General features: G+C 39.3%; 1 protein-coding gene across 1 annotated transcript; it reads right to left on the bottom strand.

Moving 5' to 3' along the window:
• Positions 1 to 14,141: 14,141 nt before the first annotated feature.
• On the bottom strand, positions 14,142 to 14,722 carry LOC149153610 (uncharacterized). The gene is made up of 2 exons (XM_089443871.1): positions 14,618 to 14,722; positions 14,142 to 14,492 (listed from the first exon to the last, which is right to left on the bottom strand). The coding sequence occupies exons 1-2, from the start codon at positions 14,720 to 14,722 to the stop codon at positions 14,142 to 14,144; spliced, it is 456 nt and encodes a 151-aa protein (XP_089299997.1).
• Between the last annotated feature and the right edge of the window lie 2,400 nt (positions 14,723 to 17,122).

Raw genomic sequence — 17,122 nt, 5'->3', positions numbered from 1 at the left:
AGCAATTTTAATCTCTTCATGATCGGACGCAACCGGCAACGGCAACCAGATCGTCCGGTGGAGAAGTTCAATGATTGATTACTTCTATTCTTTCCCTTTTATTTTCTGACAAACCCTGGATTTCTTTGGAAATAGTTCAGAAATTTTAATCTCTTCATGCTTATGTCAAATTTAGTGTATAACTTTTATTTGATTGTATAACCTCCTCCTCCATCTATGTTTTGTTGGGCATGTTACTATAGGTAGCCTGGGCTTCAGGTGGAGCAGATCGGAGGCAACCAGATCTTCCGGTGGAGAATTTCAGCAATAGGTCAGCAATAGGTGGAGCCCTTTGGTTTTCTGAGAAATAGGTCAGCAATTTTAATCTCTTTAAATTTAGGGTATAATCTTTTGATTGAAAACATTTTAGATGTAGAAAATCATACGTTGGGAGAACTGAATGGAAGAAGTAAGGAAATGCTGGTGACTACAGGATTCACCAAATGAAATCGAGTTACAGGTATGTATGGATGTAGGTTCTCTTTCAACAGGTTAAGCTGGATGCGACTAGTTTAATTCATTTTTAGACTAGTTTAATTCATTTTTAGATTAATAAGGGATTTCCTCTAGCTTTTTAGTCATCTAATTCATCTATTGTGTAAATTAATATTCTGTATTAGTTTTATTGTCAGGTTAACCCATCTGCCTCTTTTTAGGAATTAACCTAGGCATATTATTTCTTTATTTAATTAATATTTTTTTAATTTGTGTAGGTTTAATATGCCTCTCGCTGATTTCAATGAATCCATCTGGCCTAATCATGAGCATGGCTTGCGCGCGCAACATTGACGGCAATGTCGCCTAATTTCTGGGTTTATTTGATACTCCGTCTAATGACCGGCCTAACATCCAGTGGCTTAGGTTTATCTTCCTCTGTTTTGGCGACGGAGCCCGTGGGTCCCTCCAGAAGAGAGCCCGTGGGTCCCTCCGCCTTGTATTGCCTCTTCGTTCTGAATAAAGCGCATCCAAGTTATACATCCCCGCTTCAGGCCACTCACAACTTCCCGGCTCAACCCCGCTCCCGGTTTTTCAAGAAGATGAGCATCGCGCTCCTTTCGAACTTGTCAACGATAATTGCCTTCAGAGAATATGCAGGCAACTCTGCAATTCCGTTAAGGAAAACGCTCAGATATAAATTGGTAACAAGATTTCCCACGTTGAGGTTCGGTCCATCGTAGACCATCGCGCAAGCCAGCCATATGCACGCCATTGCAACCATCCTCTTGCGCGTCACGGGCTGCGACATTTCCGTCAAGAAGCCGAGGATGGAGTTGTCGGCGCAAGGCAAGCTCAGGACTACGATGATTTGAGTTTGAGTTTAATAAACAGGGAGTTTATAAGGTTGAAGCCTAGCCGACACCTAATATTCTTTGAAATATATTTTCAATTTTTAAAGTTGATGCCGCATGCCTAATTTCCTTTATGCTGTTGCTTCAACAGGTTAACCTGTTTTGCTTCAATTGGACATGGATTTTTTTTTGCCAAAGTAAAATCGATAAGCGTTTTTTCACCTCTAATTCCATTCTTTTCACAGTTATAATTTTTTTTAAAAGTAAAATTGATAAGCATTTTTTTCACCTCTAATTCCGTTGTTTAAGAGTGATATATATACACACTGTTTAATTTATTTCACTGTATGTTTTTTTAGTAATTTAAGTGAGCCAAAATTTATTACATGTGAATGATTGTATTTCCATGATGAAAATATGTTGAATAGCCTATAAAATTTATATTTTAATAATTCATAATTTTCTATATTTTGATTATAAGTATTTATATACTTTTTATATAGTTTTATTTACTAAAATAAGAAATGGGGAATTTTATTTTATTTTTAATTGATATAAAAAGTTAATTTATTTTTTATATTAATTTGTGTTTAATAAAAATCATCTTTTTTAGAAAAAAAAATATTTGGGTGTTTTCAGTGAAGTAAATTGTCATTTTACAATTTCTTCAACATTAATATATTTTATATGATTATTTTTAGTTTTTATATTTTTAAATGATATAATATATGAATTTTATATTAGTGATTTTATCTTTTTGAAGTGTTATTTTTTATCAATTTATTATTTAATTACTTAATTGAACAATTTTTTTATATATGTTTTTATTGTATTTTGAAATTTATTTTATTATAGAATTTATATTATGTAAAATATGTTTTCAATAAACATAAATTTATATTTTGTAACTTTCATAATAAATCCATTACTTATGTTCACTGCTCTTTTATGTGAAGTTCTTTTACTTTCATGTAGAATGTATATTTGTAATATACATTGAGCCTTAGCGTCTAGGTTTGGCTAAGGTTTGGCTAGTTCAGTGTAGGTTAGGCTAGAATGGGGTTGGATAGGCTAGGCCAAGTTAGTTTACGTTAGACTAGGCTCAAGTAGGCTACTCTAGACAAGACTAGGATAGGTTAGTCTAGTTTAAGCTAAGCTAGGCTAGGTTAGGCCAAGCAAGTTTAGGCTAGGAAAGCTTAGGTCATGCTAGTGTATGTCAAACTACGCTAAGCTAGTTTAGGCCATGCTAGGCCAGGTTAGTTTAAGTTAGGCTAGGCTAGGCTAGGCTAGGCTAAGATAGGATAGGCTAGGCTAAGCTAGGCTATGTTAGGTTAGGCTCACTTAGTTTAGAGTAGATTAGGCATGTGTTAGGCTACGTTGGATAATCTAGTTTAGGATAAAGTTAGGTTTGGCTAGTTTATGATAAGCTACTTAAGGTTAGGCTAGGCTAGGCTAGGCTAAGGTAGGATAGGCTAGGCTACGGTAGGCTCGAATAGGCTAGGCTTGAGATAGGGTAGGGTAGGCTAGGCTAGGCAAGGTTATGTTAGGGTAGGCTAGGTTATGCAAGGTTAGGTAGGGTAGGGTAGGCTAGGTAGGGTAGGATAGGGTAGGTTAGTGTAGGGCAAGGTAGGCTAGGTAAGCTAGGTAGGGTAGGCTAGGGTAGGCTAGGCTACGCTAGGTAGCCTAGGGTATGCTAGGGTAGGGTAGGTTAGGTAGGCCATGTAGGCTAGCCTAGGTTAGGCTAGGGTAGGCTAGGTAGGCTTGGCTAGGCTAGGTGGGCTTGGCTATGCTAGGGTATGTTATGGTAGGTTAGGTTAGGTTTGGTTAGGTTTGTTTAGGGCAGGGTAGGCTAGGCTCGGCTAGGTACATTAGGCTATGCTAGTGTAGGTTAACATAGGATAGGGTAGGCTAGGGTAGGGTAGGGAGGCTTGGTAAGGGTAAGCTATGCTAGGTTAGGGTAGGCTATGCTAGGGTAGGGTATGATAGGGTAGGCTAGGGTAGTGTAGGCTAGGGTAGCCTAGGCTAGGCTAGGTAAGCTAGGGTAGGCTAGCGTAGGCTAGGGTAAGTTAGGTAGGCTAGGGTAGGGTAGGCTAGTGTAGGGTAGGGTAGGGTAGGGTAGGCCAAGGTGGGGTAGGCTAGACTAGGCTAGGCAAGGCTATGGTATTGTAGGGTAGGGCAGTGTAGGCTAGTTAGGCTAAGCTTGGGTAGGGTAGGATAAGCAAGGCTAGGCTAGGGTTAGGTAGGTTACGATACACAAGGCTAGGCTAGGATAGATTAGGCTAGGCTAGTCTAAGTTAGGTTAGGGTAGGATTGGCTAGGGTAGGGTGGGGTAGGCTAGGCTAGGATAGGACAGGATATGCTAGCGTAGGCTAGGCTAGGCTAGGGTAGGCTAGGCTAGGCTAGGGTGGTATAAAGGTTTGACTTAGGCTAGGCTAGGCTTAAGATAGGGTAGGGTAGGCTAGGGTAGGCTAGGCTATGTTAGGGTAGGTTAGGTATGCTAGGATAGGTTGGGTTATGCTAGGCTAAGTAGGGTAGGCTAGGCCAGGTAGGCTAGGGTAGGTTAGGGTAGGCTAGGCTCAGGTAGGTTGGGCTAGGGTATGTTGGGCTAGGGTGGGCTACGTAGGTTAGGTAAGCTAGGTATGCTAGGGTAGGGTAGGGTAGACCATGGTAGGTTAGGGTAGGTTAGGCTAAGTAGGGCTAGGCTATGGAAGGGTATGGTAGGGTAGGTTAGGCTAGCTAGGCTAAGCTTGGGTAGGGTAGGATAGGCGAGGCTAGGCTAGGCTTAGGTAGGTTAGGATACTCTAAGCTAGGATAGGTTAGGCTAGGGTAGGATAGGCTACCGTAGGTTGGGTACGCTAGTGCAGGATAGGCTACCGTAGGTTGGGTAGGCTAGTGTAGGATAGGCTAGTGTAGGCTAGGCTAGGCTAGGCTAGCATAGCCTAGCCTAGGCTAGGCTAGCGTAGGCTAGGCTAGCGTAGGCTAGGCTAGGCTAGGTTAGGCTAGGCTAGGCTAGGCTAAGATAGGCTAGGCTAGGCTAGGCTAAGGTAGGCTAGGCTAGGCTAGGCTAAGGTAGGCTAGGCTACAGTAGGTTGGGATGGTCTTGGGTTAGGTTGGCTAGGATAGGGTAGGCTAGGCTAGGTTTTGTTAGGGTAGCCTAGGTAGGTTAGGATAGGCTAGGTAGGGTAGGGTATGGTAGGCTAGGATAGGGTACGATAGGCTAGTGTAGGCTAGGATAGGTAGCCTAAGGTAGGGTAGGCTAGGGTAGGCTAGGGTAGGGTATGGTAGGCTAGGGTAGGCTAGTCTAGATTAGGCTAGAGGAGATTAGGCTAGGTTAGGCTAGGCTAGGCTAGGCTAGATTAGAGTAGGCTAGGCTAACAGAGGGTAGATTAGGCTACACTAGATTAGCGTAGATTAGGTTAGATTAGGCTATGTTAGGCTAGGCTAAGTTAGGTTAGGATATGCTAGATTATGCTAGCCTCGATTAGGCTAGATTAAGCTAGATTAGGCTAGACTAGGATAGGCTAGGCTAGGATAGATTAGGCTAGGTTAGATTTGGCTAGATTAAGATAGGATATGCTAGATTAGGCTAGATTGGGGTAGGTTAGATCAAGCTAGGTTAGGATAGGCTAGGCTAGGTTAGGCTGGACTAGATTAGGCAAAATTATGCAAGATTAGCTAAGATTAGCCAAGATTAGGCTAGATTAGGCTAGGCTAAGCTAGATTAGGCCATGCTAGGCTAGGCTAGGCTAGACTAGGTTAGCCTAGATCAGGGTAAATTAAGTTAGGCTAGATTAGGCTAGGTTAGGCTAAATTAGAGTAGATTAGGCTATGTTAGGCTAGGCTAGATTAGATTAGGCTAGATTAGGCTAGATTATGCTAGGCTCAAGTGGGGTAGGTAAGCTAGGGTAGGCTAGTGTAGGCTAGGGTAGGTTAGGTAGACTAGGGTAGGCTAGGCTAGTGTATGGTAGGGTAGGGTAGGCCAAGGTAGGGTAGGCTAAACTAGGCTAGGCTAGGCTATGGTATTGTAGGATAGGGTAGTGTAGGCTAGTTAGGCTAAGCTTCGCTAGGGTAGGATAGGCAAGGGTAGGCTAGGCTTATGTAGGTTAGGATAAGCTGGGCTAGGCTAGGATAGATTAGGCTAGGCTAGGCTAGGCTAGGTTAGGCTAGGATTAACTAGTCTAGGGTACAGTAGGGTAGGATAGGGTAGGATAGGCTAGCATAGGCTAGGGTAGGCTAGGGTAGGCTAGGGTATGGTAGGGTAGGGTAGGCTAGGCTAGGTTGGGATAAAGGTTTGACTTAGGCTAGGCTAGGCTTAGGATAGGGTAGGCTAGGCTAGGCTATGCAAGGGTAGGTTAGGTAGGATAGGATAGGTTGGGTTATGTTAGGGAAAATAGGGTAGGCTAGGCCAATTAGGCTAGGGTAGGCTAGGTAGGCTAGGGTAGGCTAGGCTCAGGTAGGTTGGGCTAGGGTATGTTGGGCTAGGGTGGGCTAGGTAAGTTAGGTAAGCTAGGTATGCTAGGGTAGGGTAGGGTAGACCATGGTAGGTTAGGGTAGGTTGGGCTATGCAGGGCTAGGCTATGGTAGGGTAGGGTAGGGTAGGTTAGGCTAGCTAGGCTATGGATGGGTAGGGTAGGATAGGTGAGGCTAGGCTAGGCTTAGGTAGGTTAGGATACTCTAGGCTAGGATAGGTTAGGCTACAATAGGATAGGCTAGGGTAGGGTGGGTGGGCTAGTGTAGGATAGGCTAGCGCAGGCTAGGCTAGGCTAGGCTAGCATAGGCTAGGCTAGCGTAGGCTAGGCTAGGGTAGGTTAGGCTAGGCTAGGCTAGGCTAATGTAGGCTAGGATAATGTAGGTTAGGCTAGGGTAGGTTGGGATAGGCTTGGGTTAGGTAGGCTAGGATAGGCTTACGATAGGGTAGTCTAGCTACTTTATGTTAGGGTAGATTTTGTATGCTAGGATAGGCTAGGTTATGTAAAGCTAGGTAGGTTAGGCTAGGCTAGGCTAGGTAGGGTATGGTAGGCTAGGGTATGGTATGATAGGCTAGGTAGGCTAGGATAGGTAGCCTAGGGTAGGCTAGGCTAGGCTAGGCTAGGCTAGGCTAGGCTAGGCTAGTCTAGATTAGGCTAGACGAGATTAGACTAGGTTAGGCTAGGCTAGGCTAGGCTAGATTAGAGGAGGGTAGGCTAGCTCAAGGTAGATTACGCTACACTATATTAGCGTAGATTATGTTAGATTAGGCTATGCTAGGCCGGGATAAGTTAGGTTAGGATAAGCTAGATTATGCTAGCCTAGATTAGGCTAGAATAAGCTAGATTAGGCTAGACTAGGCTAGACTAGGCTATGCTAGGCTAGGATAGATTAGGCTAGGTTAGATTTGGCTAGATTAAGATAGGATATGCTAGGTTAGGCTAGATTGGGGTAGGTTAGATCAGGCTAGGTTAGGATAGGCTAGGCTAGGTTAGGCTAGAATAGATTAGTAAAAATTATGCAACATTAGGCTAGATTAGCCAAGATTAGGCTAAATTATTCTAGATTAGCCAAGATTAGGCTAGATTATGCTATGCTAAGCTAGATTGGGCCATGCTAGGCTAGGCTAAGCTAAATTAGGTTAGCCTAGATCACGGTAAATTAGGTTAGGCTAGGTTAGGCTAGGCTAGGCTAGGTTAGACTAGATTAGGCTAGGCTAGATTAGATTAGGTTAGATTAGGATAGATTAGGCTAGGCTAGGCTAGGCTAGATTAGGCTAGATTAGGCTAGGATAGTCTAGGCTAGACTAGATTACACTAGCTTAGGGTAGATTAGATTAGACTAGATTAGACTATATTAGTTTAGATTAGGCTAGACTAGACTAGACTATCCTACACTATACTAGCCTAGCCTAGCCTAGCCTAGATTAGACTAGACTAGACTAGACTAGACTAGAATAGACTAGACTAGACTAAACTAGCCTAGCCTAAACTAGACTAGACTAGCCTAACCTAAAGTAGACTAGCCTAGCCTAGCCTAGTCTAGTCTACACTAGACTAGCCTAGTCTGCACTAGTCTAGACTAAGATTGTTTAGGCCAATTTAGGCTAGTAAAATCTAGCCTAGCCTAGGCTAGATTGTACTAGTCTAGGCCAGGCTAGTCTAGATTAGGCTAGACGAGATTAGGCTAGGTTAGGCTAGGCTAGGTTAGGCTAGATTAGAGTAGGGTAGGCTAGCTCAAGGTAGATTACGCTACACTAGAGTAGCGTAGATTAGGTTAGTTAGGCTATGCTAGGTTGGGGTAAGTTAGGTTAGGATAAGCTAGATTATGCTAGCCTAGATTAGGCTGGAATAAGCTAGATAAGGCTAGACTAGGCTATGTTAGGCTAAGATAGATTAGGCTAGGTTAGATTTGGCTAGATTAAGATAGGATATGCTAGGTTAGGCTAGATTGGGGTAGGTTAGATCAAGCTAGGTTACGATATACTAGGCTAGGTTAGGCTAGAATAGATTAGGCAAAATTATGCAACATTAGGCTAGATTATGCTACGCTAAGCCAGATTAGGTCATGCTAGGCTAGGCTAGGCCAAATTAGGTCAACCTAGATCGGGGTAAATTAGGTTAGGCTAGATTAGGCTAGGCTAGGCTAGACTAGGCTAGGTTAGACTATATTAGGCAAGGCTAGATTAGATTAGGTTAGATTAGGCTAGATTATGCTAGGCTAGGCTAGATTAGGCTAGATTAGGCTAGGCTAGTCTAGGCTAGGCTAGATTACACTATATTAGTGTAGATTAGATTGGACTAAATTAGAATAGATTAGTCTAGATTTGGCTAGACTAGACTAGACTAGCCTATACTAGACTAGCCTAGCCTAGCCTAGCCTAGCCTAGACTAGACTAGACTAGACTAAAATAAACTAGCCTAGCCTAAACTAGACTAGACTAGCCTAACCTTAACTAGACTAGCCTAGCCTAGCCTAGTCTACACTAGACTAACCTAGTCCGCACTAGTCTAGACTAAGATTGTTTAGGCCAGTTTAGGCTAGATCAGGTTAGGCTAGCTTAGTTAGGTGGGGCTTGCTTAGGCTAGGTCAGCATATATAGTTTAGGCTAGGTAGGCTAAGCTAGTTTATGAAAATCTAGTTAGGACAAGGTTAGGATAAAGCTAGGAAAACTAGTTGGGTAACATTATTTTATGCTAGATTAGGCTAGGCTAGGCTACACCTTGCTAGATTAGGCTAGGCTAGCCTACACCTCAGTAGATTAGGTTAGGTAAGGCTACGCTATGCTAGTTTGGGCCATGCTGTGATAGGATATAGGCTATGCTAACATAATTTTGGGTATGCTAGGCTAGGCTAGGGCTGAGTAGGGTAAGGTAGGGTAGGCTATTTTAGGCTATGCTAGGCTTGTTTAGGCTAGTTTAGGCTAGCCTATGCAAGACTAGGCTAGTCCATGCTAGTTTATGCTGGGCTCGGAAAGGCATGTTGAGTTAGGATAGCATAGGCAAGTCTGGTTTATGTTAGGCTAGGTTAGGCTAAGCTTTGTTAGGTGAAGACAGGTGAGGTTGGCTAAGCTTGTTAGACTATGATAGTGTAGGATAGGTTAAGCTAGGCTAGGCTAGACTAGTTTAGGATAGGTTAAGCTAGGTTAGGCTACATTATGGTATGCTAAGCTAGATTAAGATAGGCTAGGCTAGTTGCAACTAGGCTATGCTAGGCTATGATAGTTTACACTAGGATAGTTTGGGCAAGGCTAGACTAGTTTACACTAGGCTAGGTTAGCATAATTTATGCTAGGCTAGGCTAGGCTAGGCTAGGCTAGTTTAAGCTAGGATAGTTTGGGCAAGGCTAGGCTAGGTTACACTAGGATAGCTCAAGATAGGCTAGGCTAGTTTAGGCTTATCTCATTTAGGCTAGGTTAGTATAGGCTAGGGTAGGTTGTCAAGGTTAGGTTAGGCTAGTTTAGGTTAGGTTAGTCATGGTTAGGCAAGGCTAGGTTAGGTTAGGATACTTTAGTCTAATTTAGGCTACATTATCCTACATTAGGCTAGTATGGACTAGTCTAGTTTATGTAAGGTTAGGTTAGGCTAGTTTAAGCTAGGTTAGGCTAGCTATTTTAGGCAATCTAGGTAGGCTAAGTTAGGCTAAGCTATTTTATGGCAATCTAGGTTATGCTATGCTATCTTAGGCTAGGCCAACCTAGGCTAGGATATGATACGATAGGGAAACCTAGACTAGAGAAAGCTAGTTTTTGTTGGGGTAGGTTAAGCTAGTTTAGGCTAGGGTAGGGCATGGTAGGGTAGGCCAGTCTAGGCTAGTTTAACTTAAGATATGTTATGCTAGCATAGCCCACGTCAGGCTAGGATAAACTAGGCTAAAATAGTCTTGGGTATGTTAGGCTAGGGGATAGTATGGTATGCTTGGGCAGTGTAGATTAGGGTAGGGTAGTCTAGGCTAGGCTAGTGAATACACTAGCCTAGCCTAGAATCCTAAATCCTAAACCCTAAACCCCAATCCCTAATCCCTAAACCATAAACCCTAAGAATTTTATGATTATCTATAATAAGGGAAGACCACACCTGGGTATGTGAGTGTAGGAGGGAGAAAATTATGGTACATGAGACACCACGAACCTTAAACCCTAATCCCAAAATCCTAAACACTAAACCCTAAGAATTTTATAGCATATTAAAAAGTGTTTTGCAACTTTTATTTAAGTGTATATTAAAACAATTACTAAGGTGTTATAAACCTGAAACAATGAACCCTAAACCATAAACCGAAAAACTTAAATCTTAAACCCTAATCATTTTATAAAATGTTTTAAACCCTAAATCGTAAACACTAATCCCTAAAGCCTAAACTGCAAACGCTTAACCCTAAACCCTAGACCCTACACCCCAAACCCTAAATCCTAAACCCTAAATTCTAAACCGTAAACCCTAAACCCTAAGAATTTTATAACAATTTTAAAAACATTTTGTAACTTTTATTTAAGTGTTTACTAAAAATATTTACTAAAGTGTTATAAACCTTGAACTCTAAACTCTAAACCATAAAATCCTAACCCTAAACCCTAAACTATAAACCCTAAACCCTAAGTATTTTATAACATTTTAAAAAGTCTTTTGTAACTTTTATTTAAATGTTTATTAAAAGCATTTACTAAAGTGTTATAATCCCTAAACCCTAAACTCTATACCCTAAACCCTAGACTTCAAACCCCAAACCCTAAACCCTAAAACCTGAAACCTAAACCCTCAACATTTTATAGCATTTTAAAAATGGTTTTGTAACTTTTATTTAAGTGTTTATTAAAACAATTTACTAAAGAGTTATAAACCATAAATCCTAAACCGTGAACCCTAAACCCTATAGCCTAAACCCTAAACCCTAATCATTTTATAACATTTTGAAAAGTGGTTTGTAACTTTTATTTAAGTGTTTATTAAAACCATTTAAAAAAGTGTTATAAACCTTAAAACCTAAACTTTAAACCCTAAACCCTAAAACACAAAACCCTAAACCCTAAACTTCAAACACTAAACCCTCACCCTAAACCTCAAACCCTAAACCCTAAACCCTAAACCCTAAACCCTAAACCATAAACCATAAATCCTAAGCATTTTATAACATTTTAAAAAGCGTTTTGTAAATTTTATTTAAGTGTTTATTAAAAGCATTTACTCAAGTGTTATAAACCCTAAACCCTAAACTCTAAACCTGAAAGCTGAAACCCCAAACCTTAAATCCTAGACCTTAAAGCCTAAACCTTAAAGCCTAAACCCTAAATCCTAAGCATTTTATAACATTTTAAAAACCGTTTTGTAACTTTTATTTAAGTGTTTATTAAAAGCATTTACTAAATTGTTATAAACGCTAAAACCTAAACCCTAAACCCTAAACATAAAACCCAAAATCAAAACTCAAAACCCTAAACCATAACCATTCTATAACACTTTAAAAAGCATTTTGGAACTTTTATTTAACTATTTATTAAAATAATTTACGAAGGTATTATAAACCCTAAACCCTAAATTCCAAAGGCCAAACTGTAAACACTAAACCGTAAGCATTTTCTACCATTTTAAAAAGAATTTTGTAACTTTTATTTAGCCTCGATTAAAACAATTTACTAAAGTCTTATAAACCATAAACCCTAAAAGCTAAACCACCATAAACCCTAAACCCCAAACCCTAAACACTAAACCCTAAACGCTAATCATTTTATAACATTTTAAAAACTATTTTGTAAATTTTATTATAGTGTTTATTAAAATAATTCAGTAAAGCGTTATAAACCCTAAACCCTAAACTCTAAACCCTAAAATTGAAACCCTAAACCCGAAACCTTAAATCCTAAACTCTAAGCATTTTATAACATTTTAAAGGGTGTTTTGTAACTTTTATTTAAGTGTTTATTAAAATCATTTATTGAACCCTTATAAACCCTAAACCCCAAAGACTAAACCTTAAGCATTTTATCACATTTTAAAAAGAGCTTTTTAACTTTTATTGAAGTGTTTATTAAAAAAAATTAATAAATCCTTATAAACCCTCAATCCTAAAACATGAACACTAAACCCTAAACTCCAAAACCCAAACCATAAATACTAATCATTTTATAACATTTTAAAAAGTGTTTTGTAACTTTCATTTAAGTGTTTATTAAAAACACTTTCTAAAGTATTATAAACCCTAAACCTTAAAGCCTAAGTATTTTATAATATGTTTATGAGAAAAGTCTTTCGGCGTAAATCACATAATAGAATATTTGTCCAAGCGTTTTGAACTAACAACTGTGATTCATCGTTCGGACAAGTTGAAGAACCAGATCATGGTTGCATATTTAAATAGGGAGAGCAGATCGTCCAACGACTATGTTTGACTAAAACATGACTATATTGAAAAAAATGGCTATATTGGGTCAGACGAACGGCTAGATTTGACTATTCAATTTTTAATTATATAATAACAATAAATTATTATTTTATTACTTGTCATATGTTATTTAAGTGAAAAGTTAACCAAATTTGAGTTTTTCTTTTTTTTTCTCAGATTTCTAGAAATAATAATTAATATTATATTATTATTATAATATTGTTATCTTATTATTAATGCTTTGTGTAACAAATAAAAAATAAATTTAAAAGATCTATGGATATTATCAAAGGTAAGGATTAAAATAATATTAGTTATATATTAGATCCCCTCAGGTTAGTCATAAGAAGGGGGGAATATCTATATTAAAATATGATAATTTCTTCTTCTTTTTTTAATATAAATTTAATAGAACTTTGGATATTATTAAATGTAAGGACTCAAATAATCTTAATTATCATTATATTATGTATACTAGATCCCTTCAGATTAGTTATGAAAGGGGAAAAAACTATAGCTTGTTCTAAAAAGCTTTGTTTTCCTTGTTTAAAAACTAATTAAACAAGGAAACATTGGTCAATTTTATGGAAAATATGATATAATAGTCAAGTTTGTTGGACACCTAATCCTAAATGGGTTAGTGTGGAAGCCGAATGGACAAAAGGAGTCCAAGAGACCTTGGGATGTGAAACCCAACGGTCAGATATTGTACTATAAATGTAAATCATTTGTTAATAAAAATTGAACTGCATGTTTTATCTTTCATATTCTCTCTTGTTGTCCATGTGTGTTTAACATGGTATCGGAGCTATGATCTGTGGCCTGTGTAGTTTTCTTCCTCACAGTTTATGCCTTAGGTAGAAAAAAATAAAAAATGCCATGTTATTATTTCCTGCGCAGCTGGTCTGAGTCGCCCTGAATAGCACTGGCCTGGTCTTCATTACCTGTAACGTTCTATGCATACTTGACGCTCTTGAGCACTTTGCCTTCCTGCGGCTTCCTGCTTGTCATAACTATCATTCCTTAGCCTCGTATGCAATGATTTTTCCCTGAGATATTATGTCCTTACATGACATTCCACTGCGCCAATTGTGTTAGGTAGAAAGGAATCGAATGCTTATCTTTTGATATCTATTGTTAATATTTGCTAGTTATGCGTTAGGTTTTCTACCCTGCAATTCCCTACCAACTCTGTCAATCCTGACATTTCCTCAGCGTTGTCGATTCTCTTTCGCCATGAATAAGCGCTGGTCTCTGTCCCATGCAATTTGTAAATAAATTCAAACAAAGAAAAAGGAAACGGTCCCTGCTCGGATTAGAGGTCAGTTTGTGAGGCAAACTAATGATATCGAAGCAGCTGGTGCTAATGGGGTTGTTTATGGTGTTGATTCCTCTGAAGATGAGGATGATGGGTATGTACATGGTTCTATCATGCTTGTTCAAATGCTACTTGTAATTCTGTTGTACGTTTAAGCGACAATTATTCATTTGTTATTGATTTCCTCAGAAAGAATCAAGAAGTTCCTCATTGTACAACAAAGCATATGGAACATCCTGGTCGTTATCTTCGCGTCGGTCATTGTTGAGAACGTGTTGAAAGAATGAGTTGAAACTCCGGCATGGTGATGTATGAGATTTTTGTTTGAAGACTGTGACTTAACTATTGTGCTACTGAGACTCTTGGTTTCTGGCCCTTTTCACAGAAGATAAAGAGGTCGACACCATTTCGATGTCATTTCTGGCCCTTCTTGTATTGTGCTTCTAAGAGTCTTCATTTCTGGCCCCTTTCACAGTAGATAAAGAGGTCGATACCAATTCGATGTCATTTCTGGCCGAAAAAAAGTTGGACGCCAAATTGATAGGCAACTGCTCAAAGTGACGCTAATTATAATTTGATAGGTACACTCTCTGCAACTCAAAATTGTGAGAAACTGTGCCACTAGAAGAAAATAAAGAATTACTAGGCTGCTACCCTACGACAGGAGGATACTGAAAGCCGTCAGTTGGCGGGTTATTGAGAACTGGATTCGATTTGCTTGCAGTTCGGTCATTGATATGGGCATTCTGATGTCCTCCCAGTGCCTTAGAACTGTGGAACACTTTTGAGCAATAGCGACAACGAAAGACACTGCCTTTAGGGCCCTGAGCAGTCCTTGTGTTCTTGGAAGCAGAAGCCACTAACTGCGGCATCACGTTACGGTCGTTGCGGCTGAAATTCATGTAGTGTTGGGTGAGATCCACTCCAAACAGTATGAGCTGTTGCTTCTTATGATCGTCGTCTGAAGCCATGGATCCGCTGAATATTTGTATATATGACTTCTGGATTTCGTAGCGTTATATTTCTAACACCGTTTTCCATATATACATAGATATAGACATACTTCCTAGCGTTATGTTCCCAAGGCTCACAATGGCTCCACAATGGCTCCACAATGGCCACATACTTGCTGGCGCACAATGGCTCCATAGGTGAGAGTGAAGAGCTCTGCATTCACGCGTTCGACATTTGCAAAGACTGCATCGCCTGATCTCGGTACGAGGGGAGCCATGATAACCTGGATTATACTTCCTTTCTTCTTCCTTCTGCTGTTGTTGGTGTTGTATTAAACTGATGATGCCTATGTGTGCTGATGATCGGAGTCCTGAAGCTGAATATACACAGATTCTCAAAGTGATAAATTGATATGTTGTAGGCCGAGGTAACTCTGAGGCTGGCATCATTTCCTGAGGCTTTTTGGAAGTCCGACCACAACCTGTATCACACCCGCAGTCACCCAGTACACACTGAGATAAGTGCGGAAGGGTTCCTAAGTCTCGAAATCTGTGAGAAGCTCCTGTAGTGAAATTTGGAAGATTGGTTTAGGCCTGTACAGATTGGGATTTTCACTGGACTGAGGTAAAAAAAAAAAAAAAAAGATTGGGATGAGTATCTGAAGCAAATCGCAGGTAGAAGCATTCTCTCAGGACAGATTTCGGAAAGGTTCTTGCAAGTCTTTGAAGCAGTTATAGGATAAACTCAGATTGTTGATTAGGGTATTATTGTTCGTCTTTGAGAACTGTTGGATTCGGAACTTTGTGGAATTATACTGGACTTTGCGAATTTTCCAAACTCCTTCGCACAAGCTGTCAAGGGGGGCGAAGATTTCTCCTCAAACGAAGCCCAACTGACTTATTTCCTGTATATGTTTGAAATGATTCTTGCTCATTTTCATTAATCACTTACACATCTCGTTGTAAAGTCTAGCTAATTCCAGGCGATTTGAATCATTATCAAAAGCATGTGTTGACACCTCTTCTGGATCTGGAATCAAAACTTTGGGTCAACTTTCAGTAGAAACGCATAAATATCAACCTAGAGCTGATAGAGAAGAAAAAGCAGTGCTACCAATTTCTGCCAGTGGTTGATTTACAGGGCTTGGTACATGTGCATCTCTAGCCTCTTGATCAGGTTCTTCATTGATAGACTCAATAATATATATATATATATATATATGAAATTAGATACCATGGCAGAACCTAAAATCATACCATATAAATAAAATTCAATGATCATTTATCTCTATAAACTCAAAAATTGTAAAGCCTCTCTTCTATCCACACAAACATGACATGACTGTCTCACACACAAAGCTAGAGATACTGAAACAACATACTTACTCATTGAGTTAGACTCAAACCAAGCACACACACTTGTCAACCAGAACATAGACAAGAATTTATGCGATTTATATAGCGATTTCCACACTTCCTTGAACGGCTATATTCCCCGCCCTAGTTGAGCATCATGCTTTTGTTCTGACACGCACCCACAGTGTAATATGTGCTTTTGTGAGAGAATATAAATTTGACCTATAACGAACGCATCGAGCATTGTTGGAATGGAATATGCCGCTTTCTTGTCAGAGATTATAACAAATTACAAGCGCCCACTACTTGGAAAAATTCGTTTCAATGTTAGATGAACTACTTAGGCATGAATTCGTTTGAACGTTCGATGAACTCCAAGCGCCCACTACTCGCATTACCTGTCACACAAATACCCACTACTTAAGCATCGCATACACAAATACCCACTACTTACTCGCATTACCTGTCACACAAATACCCACTACTTACGCATCGCGTACACAAATACCCACTACTTACGCTTCTGCGTTTAAATTCGTTTCCACAGTTGAATAACTCACAAGTTTCTACCATGATTCCGACATGGATTTTTACTCGAGAAAGAATATTCCCAGAACATGTGATATAAATGTTTTAACTCACTGTTACAATACTCGGAAGGCACCTCAGGTTCATATCAAATTCTGGTATGTGACTGGCTTTTCTTAACTAACAAGCTTTTTCAATGAGTTCTTAACCGACAAGTGTTTCCAATGAGACAACCGCCACGTTTGTTTTAAAAATTGCGGATATTTCAAATTTAAAAATCTTCTTGTTTTTTCTAAGAGTGAGACTGCATCCACAAGGCTTTGAAAGAAGGTTTTAGGTAGCCATTCAATATTTATAGACTCTCATGTGACGTTTACGTAATGTTTTTGTTGGGGATTATTTTTGGAACTGTGGTATGAGAAACTTACCATATAGGTTTTCTAAAATTAGTTGTGAACATTCCAATTTGAAAATTGTCTTCTTACTCTTCACCATTGCATCACATTCTTGAAAGTTTAGAAAAGGAAAAAAATAACAACGGTCAACTCTTAAACACAAGTATTAAACACATCTAATGATTAAATTTAAGAAATATTAATTATATTTTTGAAAGTTTAGAAAAGCAAAAAGAAAACAACTATATTTAGAAAACAAAAATTCACATTCTTGGATTTCTATTAGCTCTAAACTAAATCCAACTCTTGAATTTAAGAAATATTAATTAAATTTTTTAAAGGCAAAAAGTCAACAATGAAATTTAGAAAGCAAAATCCCAATTGCATTCTCTGCTCCAA

This window comes from Pinus tabuliformis, chromosome 9 (assembly GCF_031772625.1).
Source record: "Pinus tabuliformis cultivar Carrire ecotype Pingquan chromosome 9, CPIR1, whole genome shotgun sequence".
Taxonomy (NCBI): Eukaryota; Viridiplantae; Streptophyta; class Pinopsida; order Pinales; family Pinaceae; genus Pinus; species Pinus tabuliformis.
The sequence above is the reverse complement of the archived record's forward strand: the minus strand, read 5'-3'. Positions and strand labels throughout refer to the sequence as shown.

Coding starts and splice junctions, on each gene's coding strand:
- LOC149153610 (XM_089443871.1), bottom strand. CDS start 14,722: ATGGCTCCCCTCGTACCGAGATCAGGCGATGCAGTCTTTGCAAATGTC. Junction 14,493..14,617: donor GAGCCATTGTGCGCCAGCAA/GTATGTGGCCAT, acceptor TACGAAATCCAG/AAGTCATATATACAAATATT.